The sequence below is a fragment of the Buteo buteo genome, chromosome 13, assembly GCF_964188355.1.
Source record: "Buteo buteo chromosome 13, bButBut1.hap1.1, whole genome shotgun sequence".
NCBI lineage: Eukaryota > Metazoa > Chordata > Aves > Accipitriformes > Accipitridae > Buteo > Buteo buteo.
The window spans coordinates 29,752,233-29,776,160 of record NC_134183.1 but is presented as its reverse complement, the minus strand read 5'-3'; the positions used below and the strand labels follow the sequence as shown (position 1 = coordinate 29,776,160).

Below are 23,928 nucleotides of genomic sequence, written 5' to 3'. Positions count from 1 at the left end.
CCAGCAGAACTTGGGTGTCAAATGATTACCTAAAACAGAGAGATCAATGGGCTGATGTGCAATTAATTATTTTTAGCTAGTCTTAAAATATACCTAGAATGAAATGGGACAATTAGTTAATAAGAGTGAGCAGGAACTGACATTATGAAAGTATACCTTGTTTTGTTACTATCCAGGTAATGGAAGTTATTTGCACTTATGAAGAAGCTACGAATGAGTATCTTCTTTGCTTTATACACTATTGAAAACTCACCACCAACAAACATATTAATGCTGCACAATATATTTTTATAATATTTGATTTTCAAAGCAAACATTCTTTTCTCACTTGTGAAACTACGTCAAAAGCTTAGCTGTCAAACACAGCCCAGTTACAACCACCGTGTAGAATCACAATTAACCACAATTAAGCAGTTTGGTTTAGAAATTTGTCATTGATCTATGCTCCATGGGGTCAGTTGCTCCAAGATATAGTTATAGTTCCTGAACAATATGAATCTCAAGAATCCATCCCTTGAGACAGCTGCTCACACAGAGAACACAGAGGGAAGAAAGAAGACCTGACTGGAATATCTATGTACTTTTCCTACATGTACAAGCTAGGTAAACCCTCAGGAACATATCAACAGTGAACAACGTGGAATAACTCCAGAGTTGTAAAAGCCCTTTCCATTCAAAAAAAATCAGAATATCAGAAAGTTTGTAGGTCTTGATTTTCTATTGTTTAGAATCTTGTGTAGTAATTGCGTTGTAATTTAAGTATGGTTTAAATGCACCTCAGATATTTTTGCAGGAGAATGCATGGTGACTGGAATCAATCTGGCCAGTGAAAAAAAACAAAGAAAAAGCTTGTTTCACCCTAATTCTAGTTTCAAAGGAATTCCTGACTAATATTTTTTTTCTTTTACACATCCATGGTTTGGTATTTTGAAGGGACAAGAACCTATTTACTGTTTCATATTTTTGTCTGTTCTACAGCATATTAATATGACTACAATAAACATTAGGAATTTTTTTTTTTATCTTTGCTTTGACATTTCTTGTGTTCTGAATAAAATAAAACAAAGAGGGTTTACTCCATGTAACAAATTGCTCTGGATGTAGCCATAGGCTGTGGAAAGTAAATAATGTACTGATGCTACCAAACATTATTTTGTAACTGACCAGCAACTTTCAGCAAGTTCCAAGGACAAAACCAAAACAAGCAGTAGGTATTTCATAAAGTTTCTGGCTAGCTCCTCAGCCAATGAACATCAACATGCCTTCACTGATTTCTGATGATCTGGCCCTTCATTTCAGGAAATATCTGAGTGTACACACAAAATCCAAAGGTGTGAAGTATTGCAAAGCTTTAGCTGTCAGGAAATACTCACTCTGCAAACAGTCAGCATTTAGAAGGTCTTGGCACTTCTCATGGCATTTGACACCACATTCGGTGCATCTCATGCCTTGTCTGGCTATGCCCCAAAGTAGACCTTCACATTCATAACAGTATGTAGGAGTTGTAGCTGTCCAAACTTCAAAGTTATGAGGTGTAGTTGATGATATTGGATAGATCAAAGCCTGCAATGTCTTCTTGAAGACATGTATTTTCTGTTGGATAAGAACAAAAATAAACCAAGACTTCTGTTGAAGTATTGCTTAATACATGTGAACTGGAGCTAAAGTATATGTCATTACACTTACAATGTTACAAAAAATCTGAATATACATAGAAGTATGAACTAATTTGCAAAACACTGATTTACTCATTTTTCCTTGCACTTTGAAGACAAAAGAACCCTGGATGACTCTTTTGACTGATTACAGAAACAGGAGAGTTAAATTGGAATCAGGTCAGTCAATTAACATAGTACTATATTTTTTTAATATTCTGAGGCAAAAAAAATAAATCATTAGCATTACATTCATTAGTGCCTTTTAAGTGAATAGCTAACACATTACTTCTGAATATTTAACTTCCTACAGGAACTTAGACACACTGCACAAAATGTACTTTGATTATATACTGTGCTATCCTTTAATACTTCATGTCTGTATAATCTCCTCATCAGATAAAACTGGGCCAATTTTACAGTTCCATTTTTTCTGTATTCCTATAATAGCATACTCACTACTTCCTTTTTAAGCACCAAGAGGCTTTTTACCTGTAAAAAAGAATGATCCATACTCTCAAAAATCTGGACTGTTTTGTAGAAAAACAGTTATCACCTATTCACTGATTAGTACTGCAAACAACCTGAATCTCAGCTCCTTAGTCCTTAATAAGGTGAAAACAAAGGAGTCCCTGAAGTTTTGTATACAAAACATAGGGTTACATGGCCACAATGGTCTGATTTGTTCATTTGAGCTTTGTTTTCAGGCACCCAGATCTTCTAAGTCCAGTTATTTATTGGGAATACAAAAAACTCAGCAGCCTGTAGGCAGCACTTGGTACCACACAAAAATACAACCTTGGGGTTTTTTTGTGTGTATGGGTTCCCCCCCTCAAATGCACACATGGCTGCCATAAATGTATTAGAAGTTCTAGACCTGTTCCCTTCTAAGTTAATAAATTGTTTCATTTAGAAAGAAGAAACCATATTAAAAAAGGTAGTACAGTGGGAAGTGGGATATTTCTGAAAGTCTGTCCTATCATCTCTTCATCTTGTGTGGATATAATGCAAGGTAGCTGTAATGCTGGCTGTGTAGCTGTAGCAAACTGGGGAACAACATTTTGGAATTTGTGTTGTTTGTCCATACGAGCTTTAAAATCAGCACCACATAGATAGAAATAGAACAGTATAGAAAGCAAGGCTGAGTTACTCAGTTAAGCATTTATTAACACTCCTATAATTTTAATATTTAGCTGTGGTAAGTATATGGCAAATACAAGATATTAGCCTAACAACATGCTGACATGCATTTGATTTTATTTATCTGCATCTCCACTCAAACGTGAGAAATTCTGCTAATAATAAATTGTCTGAAAAAAAAAATATTTTTTTGTGTGCATATCCGTATAATGTTGCACAATCAGATGCGTCAATTAAAGGACTTTTGCTACCACAGGAAAATCATTATCATGTAGTCATAAATCTACTGATTCATAGGTTCAAGCACTACAAATAACAAAAACAAATGTTAAGTAGCTTAGGCTGCAACAGGTCTTATTGAAGTTCATAGTCATATGCTAAAGACAACATCCATCCTGTGAAGTGTGGCCAAAAAACATGTGGTCAGACATTTCATGGACATTTGATCCTAGCACCTCTGAGAACACTGTAGAAGTGAACTAAGAAAAGAAGTTGGTATAGCAAGAAAGACCAAAACAAATATTGAATTGCTCTCCAAGGTGCTTTCTTAGCTTATCCTAGACAATTAGCCATTTAGTAACTCCCCTGAAAGCAAGCAAAGCTCTGCACTGGTTTGATTTGGCAGAGCCTAAGAAGGACTGGGATAGTCATGGCCAGTTAACTCAGCAAACTTCACCTTTGTGCATTTATCCACCCCCTGCTTCCCACGTCACAGCTTACCAGCTACAGAGATCAGAAAGAAAACTTCAAAAACAACCTAAGGTGAATTTATGCAGCTTGTTGAGGTATTGTGTTTCTCAGAAACCACCAGGTCTTTGAAGATTCCTTTGCAGATTATACTCTCGCACTTCTGAACTCTAGTAGTATCAGTACAAATCCTGCCCTTTCACCCTGTTCAGCTTCACTATTTTTTCACAGTATAAATAATTTTAGAATTTTGACAGTAACTGATCTATTTCTGAAATGGCAATAAGTAATGAAATGGCACAGTCCAACAGGCCTTGAAATAAACATCTGAGGGTGAATGAAGTTTTCAGCTGAAAGACACAATTTATAGATTGGTTTTGCTGCTGAACATGATCTTTCCACTGTTGTTGATAAAGAAAACTACAACCGTAAAGGAGAATTTCATTTATCTTACTATCTAGAAGCTTTCATTCCTAATACTCTTCTCTGTTTAAATACATCTATTATATGCATTCACTGAGCTCTGGGCATGGCAACATTTAGCACTGTTAATATATAGGAGGATTATTTAGTTATCTGCTTATCCTCCGAAGTGAAGTTTATTTGTCATATACTACTTGAGATACTTTTTCAGTGTCATCAATGTATTATTTTCACAAACTTGCAGCTCTGCCTCTTTGTTCAGCAAAGCAATTAAACGAATGCTCAATTGAAAGCATACGTTTCAGCATCACTGAAGTTCATACTTTGACACTGCTTAAAATGCCTTTGGATCAGTGCCTGAGAACATACAAACTCACTGTGTCATTAATGTGTTATACCAGAAGGACAGCAATGTCAGGTGGCAACGCGCAAAGCAATTAACCTCAGGTTTTAATTTTTGGAGTAAGTGGCATTTGATTTTTAATAAAAGGCATTTGTTCAAAGGATTTCCATACTGAATCTAATCAGCCAAATAACCTGCTTCTGTCAGAGTTGCTAATATTCTCTCCAGAAAAAGTTGAGGGAGAGTAAAATCCAGAAAAGCTTTAATCAGAGGAATAACTTGCCCAAAGGGGATTTTCTTCCTTAACTCTCAGCGGTGACTGCACTTCTTCATCTGGTTTTGTCGAGAGTATCTGCAGAGCTCTTTTATGCCTGACAAATGTCTGTTCTTATTGTTTTCAAATCTTGCTCTACTCAGTTTTAATGATGCCTTAGGGCATTAAGTTCTGCTGGCTACTTACAGACCAAGTAGAAAAGTATTACCTTTCACTTGTTTTAAATATCTTGCAAGTGGTTTTACTGGCTGTACTGTTACATTTATGCTCTGAAGAGTACCCACTTCTCTTTAGTATGTTTAATGGGGGCTTGGCACAAGACAGGCTTCTCTTATTCATCTGTTCTCTGAATTAGCTTTTTACATTTTCTTATCAAATGCCCTTTTATGTTTCTAAATTATATTTGTTGTCTGCCTTTGGACTTATGTTTTTATTTAAACATTTCTTAAGAAATATCTGTTACTAGTACACAATTTTTCATATGGCCTGGTTCAAATGGAGGCCAAAGAATACAGTGGCATAAAAATACATTCAACTTATTTTTCCCTTTCCATTTCTCCTGAGCCATAGTTCAGTAGTTTCTCCTGATTGACAGCAAGCATTGGAGAAACATTTACATTGAGCTGTTCACATGGATTTGCTGCTGCCTTTTTTCCTCCTGAACAGTACCACTTAAGTGAGAATCTGTATGTGCAGTCCAAATTATTCTTTCTTGTCCTACATTTGTTGGCAATTAATCTTATCTCCAAAACTTTCACCTTTAGCCCTCCAAATTCACAGCCTGGTGTTTTTTTGCTTGAGGGGAGGCTTGTAAACAAATAGTTGTATTTATTGTCATAAAAGGTAGTAATACATATAAATGGTTTTATTTGTTTGTTTAGTTGACATCTTTTAGTAAAGTATATGGAGTATCTTTGTGTCTTTTACTGAACTTAGATATTTTTGTAGCAGCTATAACATAGATGGAAGTAGTCTTCATTTTGCACCACTTGCACGGCGTAAGTTTGTTCTCTATAATTTTCCCTCAGCCTTTAACTTCTTTTTAAGATTCCATAGTTATCCTTTATTCTAACATCCTTTGTTGCTATTTTGAGATAGAAAAACAAAATAACTACCTCTTCTACTGAAAGATCATTTCAAACACCAGCTGTTTCCGACCTCATCAATCCACCCCTGAGCACTACCAAATTGTTCCTTTATGATTACCATATAGGCACAGAAAGTTCACAATAAATCAGAGAAGAGTGATGGATGTGTGTATGCTCGTGCTATGGGTTTCAGTTTCCGGAGTATCTGTCAACATGTTCTGCTCTTATATTCTTCTACTATGGAGCTTAACAACAGTGTAAAAAAAATTCAACACTTTTTTCAAAATATATTCTAGAAGGCTATGTTTGCGCTAGCAATTTAAGGAACACAAAAGAGGTCTTTATTCCTTTCAATTAGTGCTTTGCTTACTTCAGCCATGTAAATCTGCTTGCGTCACAATTTAAGTATTCCTGAAGAAAATGGCACCTGTTGTGTTTTTCTTTAAAATAAATTTATTTTGCAAAATGTAAGTGAAGTCAATAATTGAAAACCACAACACACAGGTTTTACTAGCTATGAGAATATATTTTTTTCAAGAGATTCTCCTGTTCACTTCTTGTATGAATTAAATATTTCTTTATCTTGAATCACATGTGTTATTAGCATGAGTTACATTTACAAAATCAATTAACTTCCCAGCCACCTGTATGGACTGGGGGGAGTGGGGGGAGTGGAAATCACACAGAAACTTTCTTGCAAAGTCCTGTCATTCTAATTGTACTCATGGTGTGATGATGAGAGACAGATGCTGAAAGACTGCAGGTAAAGCATGGTGCCGCTGGACAATTTAAAATAAAAGGTTTCCCAAGTAACTATTTTTCAAACCAAAGGTTTCTTGCTTAGTCTCTTCTGACCATCATGGATGTGAGTCAGCAGAAGCAAACCTGGTCTTGTCACTGTGGATCAGGCAGCAAATTCTGCTCAAGGTCCCTGGAAGTTCCTACACAATAAATGGAATGCTTATACACTCAGTCTTATCCAGTTTGGAGTGTCTAAGGTTGAAATAATTTCTAAAGAGCTCTGAATAAATATTTCTCTATTACTTAAATGGCTTAAACCTGCCATTGAAAACACTTACCATTTCATCATTGTTTATGGAGGTCCGGATGAGCATGGCCATGGAAATACCAGATTTTCGAGCTGCAAGTGTCTGTTTAAAACAAATGCAAAAGTGTTAAAAATTACACTAGTAACTCCAGTTGTTGAATCTAATGGAATGCAAGTAGTACTTGATTATGCTATTGGATTTAAGCAAAACTGTAGGAGTTACAAAAACTTAGTTAATGCTTGCAGCACACAATTTTTAAGGCTTCAGTACATAATGCAAGCACACTATCCATCATCATTACTGTTTCTTTCAGCAGTGCCTAGCTGAACTGCCATTTCTAATATAAAACCTGTTATTCAGAGGTTTATGTCTCAGGTTTTTTAAACCACAGGCTGTCACTGGTTTTTTGCTTTGCCAACCAAATGAATGTGGTACAAGGATAGGCATCCTGTCCTAATTTGGAAGCTGTCTGTGCCTGCAGCAACGTGGGAGATCATTTTGTAATAGTCTTACGGTTTAAGTTGTCAGTCCAGATAATTTTTTATAACTCACTGAGCATTTTTAAACTGTCTGTATGTATATAAAATGCTACTTGTCTTAAATAAAAAGTCTTTGGGAAACCTAAAAGTAATTTTTTCCTTAAAGACAATATTCATTGAATACTATGAATAGCTATACGGAGAAATACTCTGGTTCTTGGAGGGAGTATAAAAGGCTGAAACTCTGTCTCAATCTGTCTTCTTTTGCCCACATGATGTTATGGGCATATGAACACCTTCCAGTTCTGAAGACTAAGTCCTTGGTTGTAGAGACAATCTCATTTGCTCTAGTATAGTACACACAAAAGTACTCAAAGTATTTTTTAATATACAATAAACAAGGAAATTTTATTTTCCTTACTCCAAAATCCCTGTAATTTAAATGGATCCTTGAGAATTAAATAGAGAGTATAATGATCAGAAAGAAAAAGACCCTGGGGAAAGGAGTTCTGTGTGTTTTCCAAATAATATTTCAACTCTGAATATAACTTCTGCTATCAGTAGTCTTTTTGGCCTGACAGAAACAGATAAGATTTATTCCACTGTACAAAATATTAACCATAACCCTGCTAAATTGCTGTATTTTACCAGCAAAATTGGGCTCATGCATCCTTTCCCCATTCTACATCATTCCAAGTGTGCCTGTATACTTGTGCTTTACCTCTCTCCCGTAATCCAGCATCTGCTTTGTCATACATTGCTGCCCTCATAGTCTAGCAGTGTGAGGATGATTAATTATACCATCCACTAATCATAAGTCTGTTGTTGCCTTTGTTGTGAGGATACAGATTTTCACCTTACTGTGAACTGGGTCTCTGTAGTCCGCCACTACAGAGCTATTACAGCAAAAGTTTCAGTGATGTTTTGCATATGACATTCTTATTTTTGTGAAATACATATTGGGTCAGAAGCAATTTAGGCTCACATCAGCAGAGAAACTGCATCATTAATCTTTGGATGGAGAGACAATTCCAATTTCTTCCCATTTTATAATTTTTAACACTCACATAATTTAAATGGATTTTTTTTTGTTTGTTTAGAGATATTAAGACTGTTAATTTTAATTTTAAACATTCACCTTCTCCTGAGAACATACCCATTCAATTTTCAATAAGTTTCCCTTGATAGTAATTAAACTTGCAGATAGACACAAAATTACTAATCTTGTGAAACCAATTATAGGGTAAGAAGTCATCCTTGGCACAGAAATACTTGATTTGATTCATCACTGGCCTATTAGAGTTAATATGGGATGCAAAGAACCTCTCCCCCCCCCGCCCCTTTTTTTTCTTTTAAACTGTCAGCAGTTTACCAGGTCTATGACATTAATTTGCTAACAGTTTTCCCACTCCGTTATTAATAAGTAAATAATTCTGTTTGCTTCTCTGTGACCATCTTTTCCTTCTATTTCTGTGAATATGGGAAATTCCATTAGTGTGCACCAGAGAGATTGACAAAGTGACAGGAAAGATTAAATAGAGCCCAGGCTTTTCTTCTTCAATTTTTTTGGTGACAAAACCTAATGCTACAGAACCCACACATCAAAGTGAGAAATGGCAAGCAAAAACATGTTTGGAACAGTAAGAAGAAAAGAAACAATTTTCATAATCAGTAGCGTTTAGGTTTAAAAAGATTCATTTTAAAAGCACCCATCTTCTGATCCCTCTTGAAGCATAAGTTTCTTTTCAAAGTCTTGAAACATAGCCACTTATATTTACTTGCCTCCAGTATGTTAGTTTTATAGTTTTGACCTCTAGTCTTCATGTTCCTTATACTTAGAAAGTGATTTGATTCTTTTAGGTCTAAAATACACAATCCTAGCCATTCCAGGCTATAGAGCAACATGGACTACTTGTCAGGACAGGAATACAAAGGGCATAATAACATTAACTTTGAATATAGGGTAGCGAATGATACTATATTCTGTCCTCCAGCAATATATCAAAGTACATGAACCAGCAGGAGAACTGCAGTTTCATGCTATCATTATAAATCAATAAACAGATACTATTTCCTGTGAGAAAACGGGAAGTATAGGAGCAATTTTGACCCTGTCACATATCCTTGCAGCCCAGTTCTCCCAAGGACTACTCCTGGAATCATGTAGTTTAACCATTTTGCTCCTTAATCAGAAATGTCTCTAAAATCATACTACAGTGCCCTATATAAAATAACAAAGCCCAATAGGAAACAGATAATTAGGCTGTTCTTAATAAAGTGTTTGTCATGTTGGAAGGATAATAGAAGAAAGTGATATCTAGAGGGATTTGTGGATTAAATTTACAGGGATTTTAGTGAAAAACCTCACAAGGATTATTTACATTTATCCATCACTGTCAGAATAAACTGCATCTTCAAGAGAAAGCCCATAAATAAACTATTTCTGTTCTGAAATACTGTAGTTGGTGATAATTCAACATCTTGAAGCACTGAACACACACAGAACAGTGTCTGTTCTTAACAATGGAATGAAGCAAGGAGGAGTGAATATTTTGGAAAGAGGAAGGGAAAAACGCTGCCAGACACATTTATGGGAAACAAGGTGACAGGTTATGAATGCAGCAAGAAAACTTTTTCCTCTACAGCCCTTCTGTTTTTAAATAGTAGCAAGGAAGAAGGGTAATTGTAGCTAATCATCTGGAGCCTCCAGGAAGGAGGTCCAAATTGCCAGAGCATCAAAAGAACAGGGTGAGCAACAGGAACCTGAAGCCTTTCACTACTCTCCTTTAGCAGGACACAAGACTTGTTCAGCAGTTTACACTTGCTTACCCTCTCAAACTGACGTTCAGATACTACCTCATGTCTTATATGAGAATTTGACCTGCAGAGTATAAAGATCTCTATGTAGGTATTGTTGTATCATGAACATATGGACAAATTTATTTAAAAAAACCCAAACCAATAAGATAAGATGATAAAGCAGAACACTGCCTATTTAATTTTTAAATGTTTTTCCAAATCCCTGATACAGGATTTAAAATAACTTAGTCTCCTTTGTGCTCCAGTCCTCTTAGACCCCCTAATAACTTCTGTCTACATTGTCTTATGTATTACCTCCAAGTTTTCCTTAGCAGCTTAAATAAATAAATATAATTAGAAGTCATTCTAGCAAAAAACATTGAAAAGTAGTAACTATAAGTAAAAGAGAATTAGACTCAAGCCACAATTAAATGTTAAATGAAAAATTGTGTGGGTGAAAAAAGAGCCACCTGCCATGATGAAATAAAAGAAAGCTGTGTTTTGAGCAGCTAAAGTAGCAGGGAGGAAGAAGCAGTCAAGCCAACATTTTGCAACTGTTCATGAATGCTGGTTGTGCCATGCAGTAGTCATTTCTCTGTTTTTACAGAGCATTTCAGTTTTCCTGATCATCTTCTCCTTCACAATTTTTTACTTTAAAAAAATCTAAAGACTGCTATCACCAGGAAAAAAAAAAGTTGAAGACAAAATATTTATTACCACTTTACAATTACAACCACTGTTAAATTTTTAATGCAATGTAAAACTTACTCACCAGAGGTGAATCTGACAAAAAAATACTGCTTTCAGCATTTAAAAGCTGTGTGATTTCAGAACTGTTTCTTTTTGAGCAACTGCAGGTAATTTATCAAGGACAGGTTGGATAGGGCTTTGAGCAATCTGGTCTAGACGAAGGTGTCCCTGCCCATGGCAGGGCGGTTGGGACTAGATGATCTTTAAGGTCCCTTTCAACCCAAACTATTCTGATTCTGTGCTGATTCTATGATCACTCTAGGGATCTTGACTTTATTATTTTGGACAACAGATTTGTCCTCTGTTGCTTGGGGGAGGGGAGGCGGGGGCAGGAAGGAGGAAGAAATTACTCAAAAGGAAAAACTGCTATTCTCTGAAATTACTTACCCCGTTCCTACAATTTTTCTATTAAAAAAGTCGATGTCTGATCCTGAAATGTTCAACAGAACTGCAATATTAAGCTCAGAAAATGGATTTAGAAAGGAAATGGCAACTTAGCCTAACTACACAATCATTACTAGACACCACTGTAATACCATTTACTTTTTCCTTCATATTTGTTTTCATAGCACAGACACAAGAGCGTGCTCCATCCAGCCTCTAAGATCATTCTGAATAATAAGTTAGTCAGAAATGGCATGGAAGACAACAAAACCAAACAAGTACATCAATAATTTCTTAATTTCCCCACAACTAATTCTTAATTCCTGGAACACACAGAAATGTGTGAAATAAAGGAATGTAATCATATTATTATGATTTCCATTTAGCTGAATTTAAAAAACCCCACAAATATACAAATGTTGTTTGATTTTTATGGTTTATCTATTTAATGTATGAATATCAAAATATTTAATCCATTTTGTCTATTAATGATGAAAGGAGTTAAGAAAATGGACTGCAAATAGCAGATTTAATGTAAAATAGTCCGGACAGTTAGCTTTTATCTAATGATTACTCTGACAATGTACAAAACCTGAGAATACGGCAGCTGCAATTTATACAAATGTCTTCAATCTTAAAAGAGTTTAAACTACCATAATTGAGTTCTAGCCTCTATAAATGCTTTTGTTGTGGAGACACATAAAAGAAGTATCAGTGCATTATTGTTTTAGCTGAAATGGGCAGTTGTTTTATCTGGTGTGTTCACTTAAACTGTATGAACCAAACAGACCATTTTACAACAGCAGCAAGGATTCACAAATTATTCTTGTGTTCTTATAATCAAATGATAAAGCTAAGTAATAATACATTCTTGAATGACCAAAAGAAGAAATTTGCCTGATTACAGTGATTGTACAGTATAAAGTTACCTTTAAATCAAGTGAAACCTGGAATTTTCTAGAGTGTTCATAACAGTTGAAATGATGACTTGCATTAACAAATGCAAAGACTAAAGCATAGACGGACAGAAGAATAGAGCTAGCTACTCTGTCTATGACTGGGCAGATCACCACACCTATTTGGCCATTGTGAAATAAGTACTTCTAACCTCCAACATAATTATTGCTATTCCTCTCCCTGGTTGTAGTCTCACCTCAAATGAAAGCTCTAACTATTATAAAGAGAGAGAACATGTTTGTTTAAAATTAGAAGTTACAGCAATTACATCAGCAAGTGCACTTGACTCTTTCTGGCTCTACATTAAACAGAGGTCTGTTCAAGATCTCTGTATCGTTATGCGAACAGCTCTCTGTATTATTACTCCACTTAAACAATCATTTCTCCTTTCATTGTCTTACCCTCCTATACCAGGTATATTCTACTACAACTCTCACGACCCATAGTGAAACTCATGACTGCAGCAAAGAACTGTTCCTGTAGATGGATTTTGACTGCCTTATCCTCTCTAATGACTCAATACAAACCAAGCAGGGAAAGTAGAGAGTCCTAATGCATTAGTAAAAAACTCATCTCAGAGATTTAGGAGAAAGAACTAGCAAGGCTGCTGTTGAAGACCGGATTTTTCAAAATGTGAATTTATGGAACCAAATGGGAGTCAAAGATACCATTTTAAAAAGATGTACATCATTTTGATAAGCCTTATATGGAGGTACCATGCTGAAAGCATGAAAACTAATGGAGAGAAACTGGAAGCACAAAGTGACTAGGAAAATAGGGAGGGACCTCTACAAGTGCCAAAGTTGGTGGAAAAAGAAAATATTTCCATGGCGCATTAATTTAGTTATGAGGAAAAAATTACACTATAGTACCTAAGAGTCTCTATTTGCTTTGGGAAATCCACCTGTTACAAGAGAGAACAAAGAATTTAGTTCATTGATACAAGAGGATTTAAAAGTAGGGAACACTTTCAACTTCTCATTAGCTAGGTATCTAAGGCTGTTCAGTTCCACAGGGAAGCATCATGACTGGGTCCTAAACAATCTGCTTGTATCATTAGAGAGGATATTTGGAATACATAGATAACTTTTTAACATAAACTTTTTTGAATAATTTTGGCATATATGATGCAGGACAAGACATTCACATAATAAGGCACAACTTCACTTAGGATTAAATTCTTGGTCATAAAGTAGTTTTTCTATTTTCCAGTAAAAGGTCATCACATAAACTATGACATTCATGAAATCACTAAGAGTTATTATGAACATTTTATAACATTTATCAGTACAAAAGCACTTACCATAGCCTGAAAAATCCATCCAAGATAGGGAAGAAATTATAAAGAATATTAATAATTTGTCAGAATTATTGCAACAACAAAAAAATCAGATTGTATCTATTTCAGTCAGTGTCAAAAGATTCTAGCACTCATTTCTAGCAATATTATTTCTATTTTTCTGAAACAGTAATCTAAGTAAACATAATAAAAGATCATTTACAACATATCAGATCTTACAAGGACTTGAGAATTAAGTTACTGATTTAAATGAGGCATTTTGGAATCAACCTATTACAAGCTCAGAGCTCACAGGAGATTGCTTAAAATGCACATACCTTTGAATACAAATAATCTTTCAGAGATGAAGATGACCTACACTAAGTCTGAAATAAGTTCCTCTTGAGCTGGTAAAATTGATTTAGGTTTACAGCTGCAGAACTGAATTGTAATATAATTTATATTTTAAAGGTAACAGAATTTACTATTTTAAAGAAGTATATACTTAAAGAACATATAGTTAAGAGCTATACTGTAAGTCTATAATGATTAAATTCCAGAATAAATTTCAGTTTTAAAACTCTGCAACTTACACTTATTTAAGGTAGAATTCCTTCAAGAGGAGTTATCCTTCAATGACTGGACAGTAAAGCAGTAATCATTACATAGTAATCATTGACATATTAGAATAATAAAATGAAATTTTTATTCCACAATTCAAAATGTGAATTTTCATTTTTGTTTCACTTTGATAATCATTGTTTTTCAAAGTGAAGAGTTAATATTAAGATTCTAATGTCTTAACTCATTCTGAGTTATACCTGTCTGTAAACAGTTCTAACAATTAAGAATAAAGCAAAGGACTATTTAATATGCATAAAAGTGTCACAACATGGCTGTAAATTATAGTAGTGTAAAATATAACTTACAGTGGAGTGGCTACTGTCAAAAAGATGGTTTCAATGAATGCAGGCTCTACTATGTCATAAATTGCAACTTTTCATTGATTTCAGAAGGAATTCTACTCTAAAATGGTTGCTGTGCTTTCTCTTTGTGACCATTCAGATAGTACAGTATATCACTGTAGAGTAACTGAACAGAGTAACTGAGGATACATTGAGCAATAACTTGGCAAAGATTGATCTTTTAAAGACAACTATAATAACCATTTACTTTGGCTGACTCCCCATCATTTCTTTACAATGAGAAATTGGTTTGGGGGCTCACCACCACCAGAGACTAAACATATATTTTATTGAATTATGAATTCTATACTTCAGGAAAAGAAAAATTGAAATGTGAATGGCATTTGAAATTGCACATAGCAGAGAGATTCTACTCAATCTTGTTTAGACTGCAAGTCAGAATAAATCTGAAAAGAACTGCCATTCTTTTCATCTTTTGGAAATTTATTTGCCTAGATTATTATTATTGTCTACAATGACTGCTAAAATAACATACCTCATCTTGTACCAAAAGTATGCATAAATCTTTAAAACATTCATACTGAAGCAGGGTTGCTTTTTAAAAGGAACTTCCTTCTTCTTTTAGTATTATAATAAATCAAGTCAATCGGTATCCCAAACACTCAATAACAGCTGTCCTCACAAGCTAATTCAACATGAAAATGAGTAGTTTATTATTGCATGAAATGCACATTACTTGATTCCACGAGTAATATCTAAATATTTGATGAGATATTCAGATTTATCTAGTACATTATAACAACTGCATCATTGACTTTTACTGGCCTCAGTCCATTCTCTCAAGATAACTTCTCTCCACAAAACAATTTTTGACAATCATTCACATGCACAACAGTAATTACAAGAAAGATCTAGACAACTGACAAATGAATCAACAGTTTCATGGCATCAGAAGTTACCTACCACATCTCGAACAATGGGAAAAGATTTCTTTCTACGCAGGTCTGGCATGCTATCAATTCCATACAGCCCACGGCCAGCACTGTAGGAGATGAAAAGTCAAAGAAAAAAATAAAGACCTGGGGCTTACAAGTTTGCATCCTTAAGAAGTGCTTATAATATCTATATTTACAGTTAAAATGAAAATTACCAGTTATCAGCTAAAGAAGGTAAGTGTTCTAATTCTTATGAAAAATTAACGAGAGTGTTCTTGGTGTGGCTGACTTTTTCTCCTGGCATTCATCCAAAACAAAGAGTAATTGAAAGGTTACTTAATACCTCCTGAAACTTTTTATCATGGATTTAGAAGTTCTAACAGTAGCTTTACATCAAAAGGACTTGTATATCTAGTACTTGAGATGGAGCCCAACATGGTACAGGATATCATTGCTGTCATAAATCTGATACAAACTTAATACTTAATCACATCTTCTCATATGAGTCCATGTGAATGTGGAAAACAGAACTTGTCATGTTTTAAGATAATTCTATGGTGGCCATCATTATTTTCTCTTGCCTGGTTTAAGCTTTTTCATTAAGCACACATTTAAACCCCATATTAGATCTCACATACAACTTGGAAACAACAGCAAAGAACAACTTGGAGCCTCTTCAAACAATAAAAGGCTGACACACCAACAGGATTTAAAAGAATACATACTGATCTTGTAACAATCTGCCTCATTTTCCCTGACTCTTCAGAATAGGTAACGCAGGTATTATCCACCTGAGTTTTTTCCACAGTGGATGTTGGAAAATTGCTATATACCTTGTCAGATCTAATTCAAAGATACTTTGAGATTCTCGGAGAAGCTGGGATACCATTTTTTTCAAGACCCAAAATATTCCCCTTCATGCTCTTTCTGTTTGGCACTGTTTCAAATACCCTTTTCCATTGTTCTTATATTTCTATCTCTCTATGTATTAAAAAAACCACGTCACAGCAAACAGTTTATCATCTGAAAGCCCTCATTTTATTTATACACATCACAATCATTGTGTGAAAAGAGATTTAACTGAAATTAGTGACAGAATTTTCACTTCCTTCCAAAGACTCAGTACTTTGTCCCAAATACTCCTCTACTGACTTGAGGATTACAACCCCCCACCACTATAGAGTTGACAAATTACATATTAATTAAGCCAAGACTCTGGCTGATGATTCCCGTTGGATATAGATGTTACAGTTCAACAGCTGCAGCTAAATCCAAAAGGAATTATGGATCAGAGACCTCAGCTGTCACAATTTACTGCCTGGCATATTGATATAAACTGAAATCAATGCTGGGTTATGCTAAAATGCCAGACTAAGCAGTTCAGAGACAGACGTGTCCCCCTATTCTGATACCTCAACTGCTAATATCTTCAAGATGAATCAACACAAGCCCACAGAACTCATAAATCAGAACTCCAAATTATTTAAGAGAAGTGAAATACATTAATAGTTGTTACAAAAAAGGACACCAGCTCTGGTTTAAGCAATCTCTGAATTACAAGGTATTAGAAGACTAGAAGGCTAGGAAAGTATCCTAAGGAAATATCATCTTATGCTATGCTTACTCTTTTCTGACAATTTCCTAGGTGTCTGCTGTTGGCCACCATCAGGAGGAGTAGGATGCTGGGCTAGATGGACCTTTGGTCAGCCTCTGTGTCACTGGGGTTTGTTTGGTTTTTTGTTGGTTTGTTGTTGGGTTTTTTTGTTTGTTTTATTTTTTTAAGGCAAAGCCTACAATAATTTTTATCTCTCACTTGGAATAAAATGGGGTTCTATTTGGTCCCCTTACTATGCCACAGGCTTCTGGAAGAAATGGACACAGCAACAGACTGGCAATAATTATTTCCATGCTTTACTTTCAACAGATGCAGAGCAGCAAATTTACTTTCTTGGAGCATGCTTGATAGCAGACTTGAAAAGTTCAGCTTGGGTGAACCTTAACTGAACTAAAATCAGAGAGGAAAGGTAAAATGGCATAATGGCATCTATATTGTTAGGGGCATTTGTTCACCATCTGTTCATTAATTCTCATACTTTGAAGTTCTGGTGAAACTTTATCTTTGGCAGTATCAGTACTACAGACAGGTCCAGCTTCTGATCTGCAGAGAAATGGGGGTGCTTTCTTGCCCAAAGTCCTGTCTCTAAGATATGTGAGACACCAGCACAGTTACACCATAAAAGAGTGATGAAATGAATCTGGGCTATCAGACTACTTAGTAGGCAGCTCTCCAAGTAGAACAAATTGCAAAAGGAATTTGGGAAGCTATCCTTAAGGTCAAAGAGTACTTTTACATAGCAGGGGACAAATCCCTAAAATGGCATAAAAAATAAACTTACAAAACCACAATGCGGAGACAAACATTTGGGACAAAACCAATAGGCACTGTGGAACGGATAACACTGAAATCTGTGCTTTGGATTCAGGAGATCAATTAGCATCAAGGGAACAATTAACTGTTAAAGCTAATTCTAGAAATAATGAGTCAGAAAATACTGCTGCACACTCCAGTCCCACAGTTTGGGTTACTGTGATGAAGCACTCATCACAGCTGCCAAATATTAAAGCTCAAAAGTAAGGTAGACATTATACATTTGGAGCTGTTGGCACACAGATAAATCCCACATAAAGAACAAATCCATTTCTTGTATCTTGTAATAAACAAAGACACTTTGAACATTTTCTTATATGGATTTTAAAAGATTAAATGTAACGTTCAGGATCATCTACACATTCATTTAATCTTGTAGTTCAACACACCCGCAAAGACCTTGATAAAGATCTCCTAATATTTACACTGATATACACAAGATTCAATGTCCAAAATTGATGGGTTCAACTTTAAAAAACCCTGTGGAGTCAAGAGTCTTTCTCCACAAATTCAAATAGGACTGAGATTAAGTTCTAAAAGCCCCATGCCCAGCTCTCCCAACACCATCAACCATTTAGACTTCAAAGATCTTTCCTCTGTCTTAATAACTCAGTATTCTTTTTCATATGGTGCCAAAGTTAAATGATAAAAATGTAATTTTTTTCCCCAAATAGATTATAACTATTAAAGTTTTTCCATAAATTGTATCCCTTTTTCCATTAGTTAAAAAGGAAAAAAAAAAAAAATAAAATCACATTTCACTATCATACCACAAAGCAACAACTAGTTTCACATAGCTGGTAGGAGAACTTTCCTAGTAGGAGAACTTCTGAGCTCCTCAAGCATTGATGTTCTTCAGGAAAATCCTGTTTGACAATGAATTTTCACCCTTTCTCTTGCTAAGGAAATAGATATATTTTACACTCATAACATGGCTCAGAAATGAAGTGATGCTTTCATCCTTAAATTGTATATTATTTTTTAAAAAAAACCAGACATTTGGTGTTGGATTAAATTGCTTGATCCCAAGAGATGCCAAACATTCTCAAACCCTTTTTTTCAAAATGGCACTCCGTCTCTTGGCACTGTGCAGGATTGAGTCGCAGATCACACTCAGAATAAAATGAAGAATAAGGGTATAAATTGATTCAAAATATTGTTTTCTTGAGAGACTACAGAAAAAAATTTCAAGATTTTTAAAAGTCGAGTAAGGTGAAAATGCCTTTGGGTATTCTTTCTCTGTGATATCTTCAAGTTATGAGGTACTTTATTGTTAATAGATAAGCTCTTGCAGGAAGTTTCTTAAGTTGTATGTCATTAATTGGCATTATACTTACGGGCTGTATTGTGGGTAATTCTCTGAATACAGATAAAAATTTCCTATTATAAGGACTTAAAGTTGTTTTAAGTCTGTGAGTTGCTCTTATGGTACTAGTTTCCAAAGCAAAAACTTGAAATAAACATACCTTTATATATTCCCCAGAATGTATATTAAATTTAGCTAAAGGACAAGGCCCAAGTTCTACTTTATTGTATGATCACCTATTGGTTCACAGACAAGTTCTTATTCTGCAACAGTTAAATGCAATTTTGGAGCTCTAAGAAAACAGTTTGCAGTTTCATTTTGATCCATATTGACCAAACCTAATTAAAGACATAAAAACAGTATAAGGGAAGAATGCATTCCTTGTTCTAGGTTCTGAAAAAACCCTGACGTAAAAAGGGAATTATTTGCAAGATTTTGAATAACTAAAGCTTAACCTGCAGTCTTTAAAAGAGAGAGATCAATAAATTCCTCAATACTAACAAACATGTGACAACAGTACTAAGTATTCTTCTTGTTGAAAACCCTTTAACTAGAAAAGAATTCAGAATGTTCTTTCATAATGGTCCTGCTCTAAATTGTTGATATTATTTATAATAGTTCTGTACAGGAACTTAGTTTTGACATTAAAGTTGTCATGGTCATTAAAAAAAAGTAAGTAGTAGATTAACAAAGGAGCTAAGTTTGAAATTACTTCTTTTTATCATCTTTCAGTGATAGGTCATGGTATTTTTTACCAGTGCAGTAAGGAACGAAGTACCACAAGCTGCCTTCATATCAGTGGCCTTACAGTGGATTAATAATTTCTGAGCTATTCACTGCATTGGGTAAAAGATATGTTAACAACTGTGACTGACCCAGTAAAGATTTCCTGTACAGCATAGAGGCCTGTTGGTCCAAAAGATATTTGTAGGCAAAAGGACAAAATAACGTATAAAAGACACAAACTTATCACATGAGAATCATTAATTATTCTAATTACTGCAAGGCATTTAAAAGGAATGGTACAAATATTCCTACACTTTCTGGAACTGTCCAGTTTTGGTGAAATGACATTTCTTATCTTTTGCCCATTAGGAAATTTTCCTCTATACTCAAATGAGAGCTGAGTGCATGTATGATACACTATGCCTGAAATACTCTAACTGCCTGTAGTGTGAACAAGCTGGCTGGGACAGCAGCAAGAAGTTTTCCTGTACAGTTGATCAATTCTGCTTCACAGTCTTGAGTAGGGCTTGTATGGACCCATTTTCCTTGACTGTCTTTAGGTATAGTACAGAATACAGCGACGTGTTAGGTTCACACACAAATCCTTAAACAGACAAGCTGTCACCCTACACAATCAGTTAGCTTCACTTCACCTCTGCCAGCAACTAGACAACAGAAAACTAAATATTCTAGAGTTACCAAGTCAGGACTCACCTGCTAGGGAAGTGATTTTTTTATTTATTTGTAGCTAAACTGGGAGCTGGTAAATTCATTAGTTTAAAACATCACCCAAACCCCAACAGGATATGGAGGGGAGAAAAGCATAAATACATCTTCAGTGCAAGCAGAATGCAGTTCTGATGCAATTTTCCAGAGAGAATTGGATCTGCCTTATGCTGACTTCTGGTGTCACACGACATTTTAATATAATTTGGACTGCACCTGTCTGTACATCAGTTATAAAGAAAAATTCTTCATAGAGATTCCCAAATATTTGGGCTGTCAATAAGATGCTGAAGAAAGTTAAAGTAAGACACATTAATAGCTTTAAAACATTACAATAAATCATTTCCACTTAGTCACAGCAGCAACAACAATACCCTATTTAGTCTGATCCCGCTAGCATTCATCAGGCCCACACAGTTCATTCAACTTAAATTATTTTCTTTTTTATTACAGACAAACACAGGACTTGAAAGCTATAATAAAAACACTCAAAATGAACTCTGATAAGAACAATATCTTCCAATAAAAACTGATATTTTTTTTTTCTCGACTGTCAGTTTAGTGTAGCAATTCTGATGCAACTCCCAGTATTAAAACATGTAATAATTTCTGTTCTGTAACTGGTAGGTAGCCTGTATGCTGAAGAACATGACAGATTATCTATATGTATGCATGTATGTGTATATATATATGTACCATTTTTTTGAAGATGAGGACTTGATCAGCTGTTTTCCTTTCAGCCCATTTAAGCAGACAGTTCTACTAAACTATTCAATACCCTATTTGGAAACTGTAATTCTCAGTGTGGTACTTTTTGCTGTATACTTGATATATATTTAACTGTTCAAAAACTTCCAACCTTTTTCCTCCTAATTCGGTCCTCTGCTTTAGAAGACTGAATTACAAATTGAGAGTTATGACACTGTACCTATTCACTGGTGGTTCTTAGAAAATTACAGTTCAAGTTATAGTAATACTACAAATATTTAACATTAATAATTTTATGAAAGGCATCAATTTTATGTCACAATACCTGTATTTGATCAAACTAAATCATTGCAAAAATGTTGGTATTTTTGTCATTAAAAATGAAACATCTCACTGTTTAATATAAAGAGCTTTTTTCTTTTTTCTTCTTTTTTTAATTCCTAGGCATAAAAAAATTGGAAAGAATCATAGCCACTCTTGAAGGTCTGTGTAAGTGAGTTCATTTCCAGATGAAAATAATGACAAAAATGAAGAGGTGAGGTTTCACTGTTTTGTTTTTTTAAATCACTCAGTACTGGACATACATTTTAGGATACTGGGATACTTCATTTTCTTGAAATTCTCAGGATTATATAATATTTCAGATTAGATGAGTGTGGTTTATAGCATAATTAAATTTATGTAGTTAAATGTGATAAATAAAATGCCTAGGCAGCTTTAATAACTTATAATGCTGGTCTGATCTCATGAAAATTGAGATTAATTTTTTGAAGATTGAACTAGGGGGTGAGGAAGGGAAGAAGAAATGTATCATTGCTGCATATTATAATCACAAAATGTAGCCAGTGGCTTTTGTAAAAACATAAAAATGGAACGATGCAAGTTAATGAAAATAATTATGAGACAGCCACACTGTCTGAAGACCCACAAATCCATGCTTGGGTATCAATACATAAATTTTGCTGAGTGGAAAACTGAAACTGGAGATCTAAAATTGTATTTGAATACTGGGAGAAAATACCAGCATTGTAGAAGTAATTATAGGACTGGATTTACAGCTTTTCCTGGTCCTCAATATATTAAAAGGCCACCAGAGAAATACCTAGCACTTTCTCTGAAAATGAAAGTTGGATTAAAAGAATCTTAATATGAGCTAAAGATACTATATTAAGAAATGAAAAAAAGAAGAGCCAAATTCCTCCATAGAAGAAAACCTGTTATCCTGGCCAATTCAAGAAGCTGTCAGAAAATTTTGGGGTAGACTAAACTATTCTAAAGGACTGTTATCCACTCAAATTTGCACAGATTGTGTGCTCAAATGAGTATGCATATTAATGTCATGAAAATTTTGAAATTATGTTTGCTAATCATATTTCTATAGTAAAGATATGAATTAATCACACATTAGGATATATTGACCGATGCTCAGATACTGGCTGAGGCAGCAAAACAGGCTTTGTGACTACAGCTTTGATTCTCCCTCTGCCTTCTGATTACAAATCTGTTGAATGCTCCATCCCAAGGTGCAAGCCAAAGAAGACCAACAGATATTCTAAATTGTTCTAACAGGCCTCTGGGGCCATCTCAGCTTTTGGAAAAAATAAAGTTGCTTGCAAAAAAGTTCTGACCTCATTTCTTTTTCCCATCATGCTTCTTGTCACATTACAGGGAGCTGATGCTAGCCAACTGAAATGACTTTATGCTAGCCTCAGGCACTGTGGCCTCAAAGTGCCACCATTTCAACTTGTAAAATTTTTTCCTTCACTATATTTTTTTCAATATTTTGGGAACACCCCCCTCCCAAACTAAAAAAAACCCACAAAGCCCCCCAAAACACTAAAATTATTTCCTAGTGCCCAAACTAAAAAATGTTATTAAAAACCAAGCATCAGCAAAACAGCATTAAAAGTACATTTGCTGATATTCTTCACCTTACACCAGAGCAAGTCAGTAGTAACACTAATGAAGACAGAGTATTCACAGTACTGCAAAAATTGTCTAGAAGGAAAATCTGGTCTCAACATTTACGGGGAAGAGAAAAATCTGAACGTGGTTCTCAAAATTAATGCTCCCTTAGCAGAACTGTTGCAATATTATAATACCAAGGGCTCATTTAGAATTCCCTCTACTATCCTTGATGTCTATTTAAATAGCTTCCTTAATATCAACGTGGCCATAATGAAAAGAGACCAACAAGGGAAAGAAAAAAAAACAATTTGCATAAAGCTTGTGGAGAATTGATAAGGTGGAGATAGGAAGTCCTACAAGACAAATTCATTTGCAAAAACAGGATGGAGACCTTCCTAGAACCAGATGAGGTAATAACATCCTACACTTAGTTTACCTTTGACAATATGCATCTCTCTGGTTGTCATTGTCATAGGATTATAACATCTAATCAAAATAAGATTATAAACCTCGTAGACCAGAAAGAGATAAAACAGATTAAAAGCAATACCAAAACATCAGTGACACACTAACGAAGGTTGCAACACTGTGTCCTAAACCCACCCACCTCCCCAAACCTTAATTTCTCTTTTAAATCCAGAAATTTATGTAGCTGTGAACTTTCAGCATGCTGTATCATCATGGAATCATGGCCAAACAGCTTTACTACATTTTCACCTCTGATTAATTAATAATTTCTGCAGATGTGATATCACATGGATTTAGAAATACATCCACAGGAATACATAACTGACTGTTCCCAGCCTATACATGTTTGAGTCTGAGTAGCATCCAAATTAAAACTTCTTCAATGACAGTCAAGACAATTTATTTCTGCACCACATGCTGGATCAGAAAGTCTTTCATAGGACAGTTAAACATAAAACAAGGAGAGTTAAGTCAATATGAAAAGTGCAGA

The 23,928-nt window shown here is 34.9% G+C and overlaps 1 protein-coding gene across 2 annotated transcripts in view; it reads right to left on the bottom strand.

Moving 5' to 3' along the window:
- Positions 1-23,928, bottom strand: part of UNC13C (unc-13 homolog C) — a 216,271-nt gene that overhangs the window by 135,926 nt on the left and 56,417 nt on the right. For both annotated transcript variants that reach the window (XM_075045303.1, XM_075045302.1), the window contains 3 exons: positions 15,197-15,275; positions 6,690-6,761; positions 1,374-1,593 (listed from right to left, as the gene is read on the bottom strand). In XM_075045303.1, the coding sequence (XP_074901404.1) occupies positions 1,374-1,593; positions 6,690-6,761; positions 15,197-15,275 (371 nt within the window). The remainder of the gene's footprint in view (positions 1-1,373; positions 1,594-6,689; positions 6,762-15,196; positions 15,276-23,928) is intronic.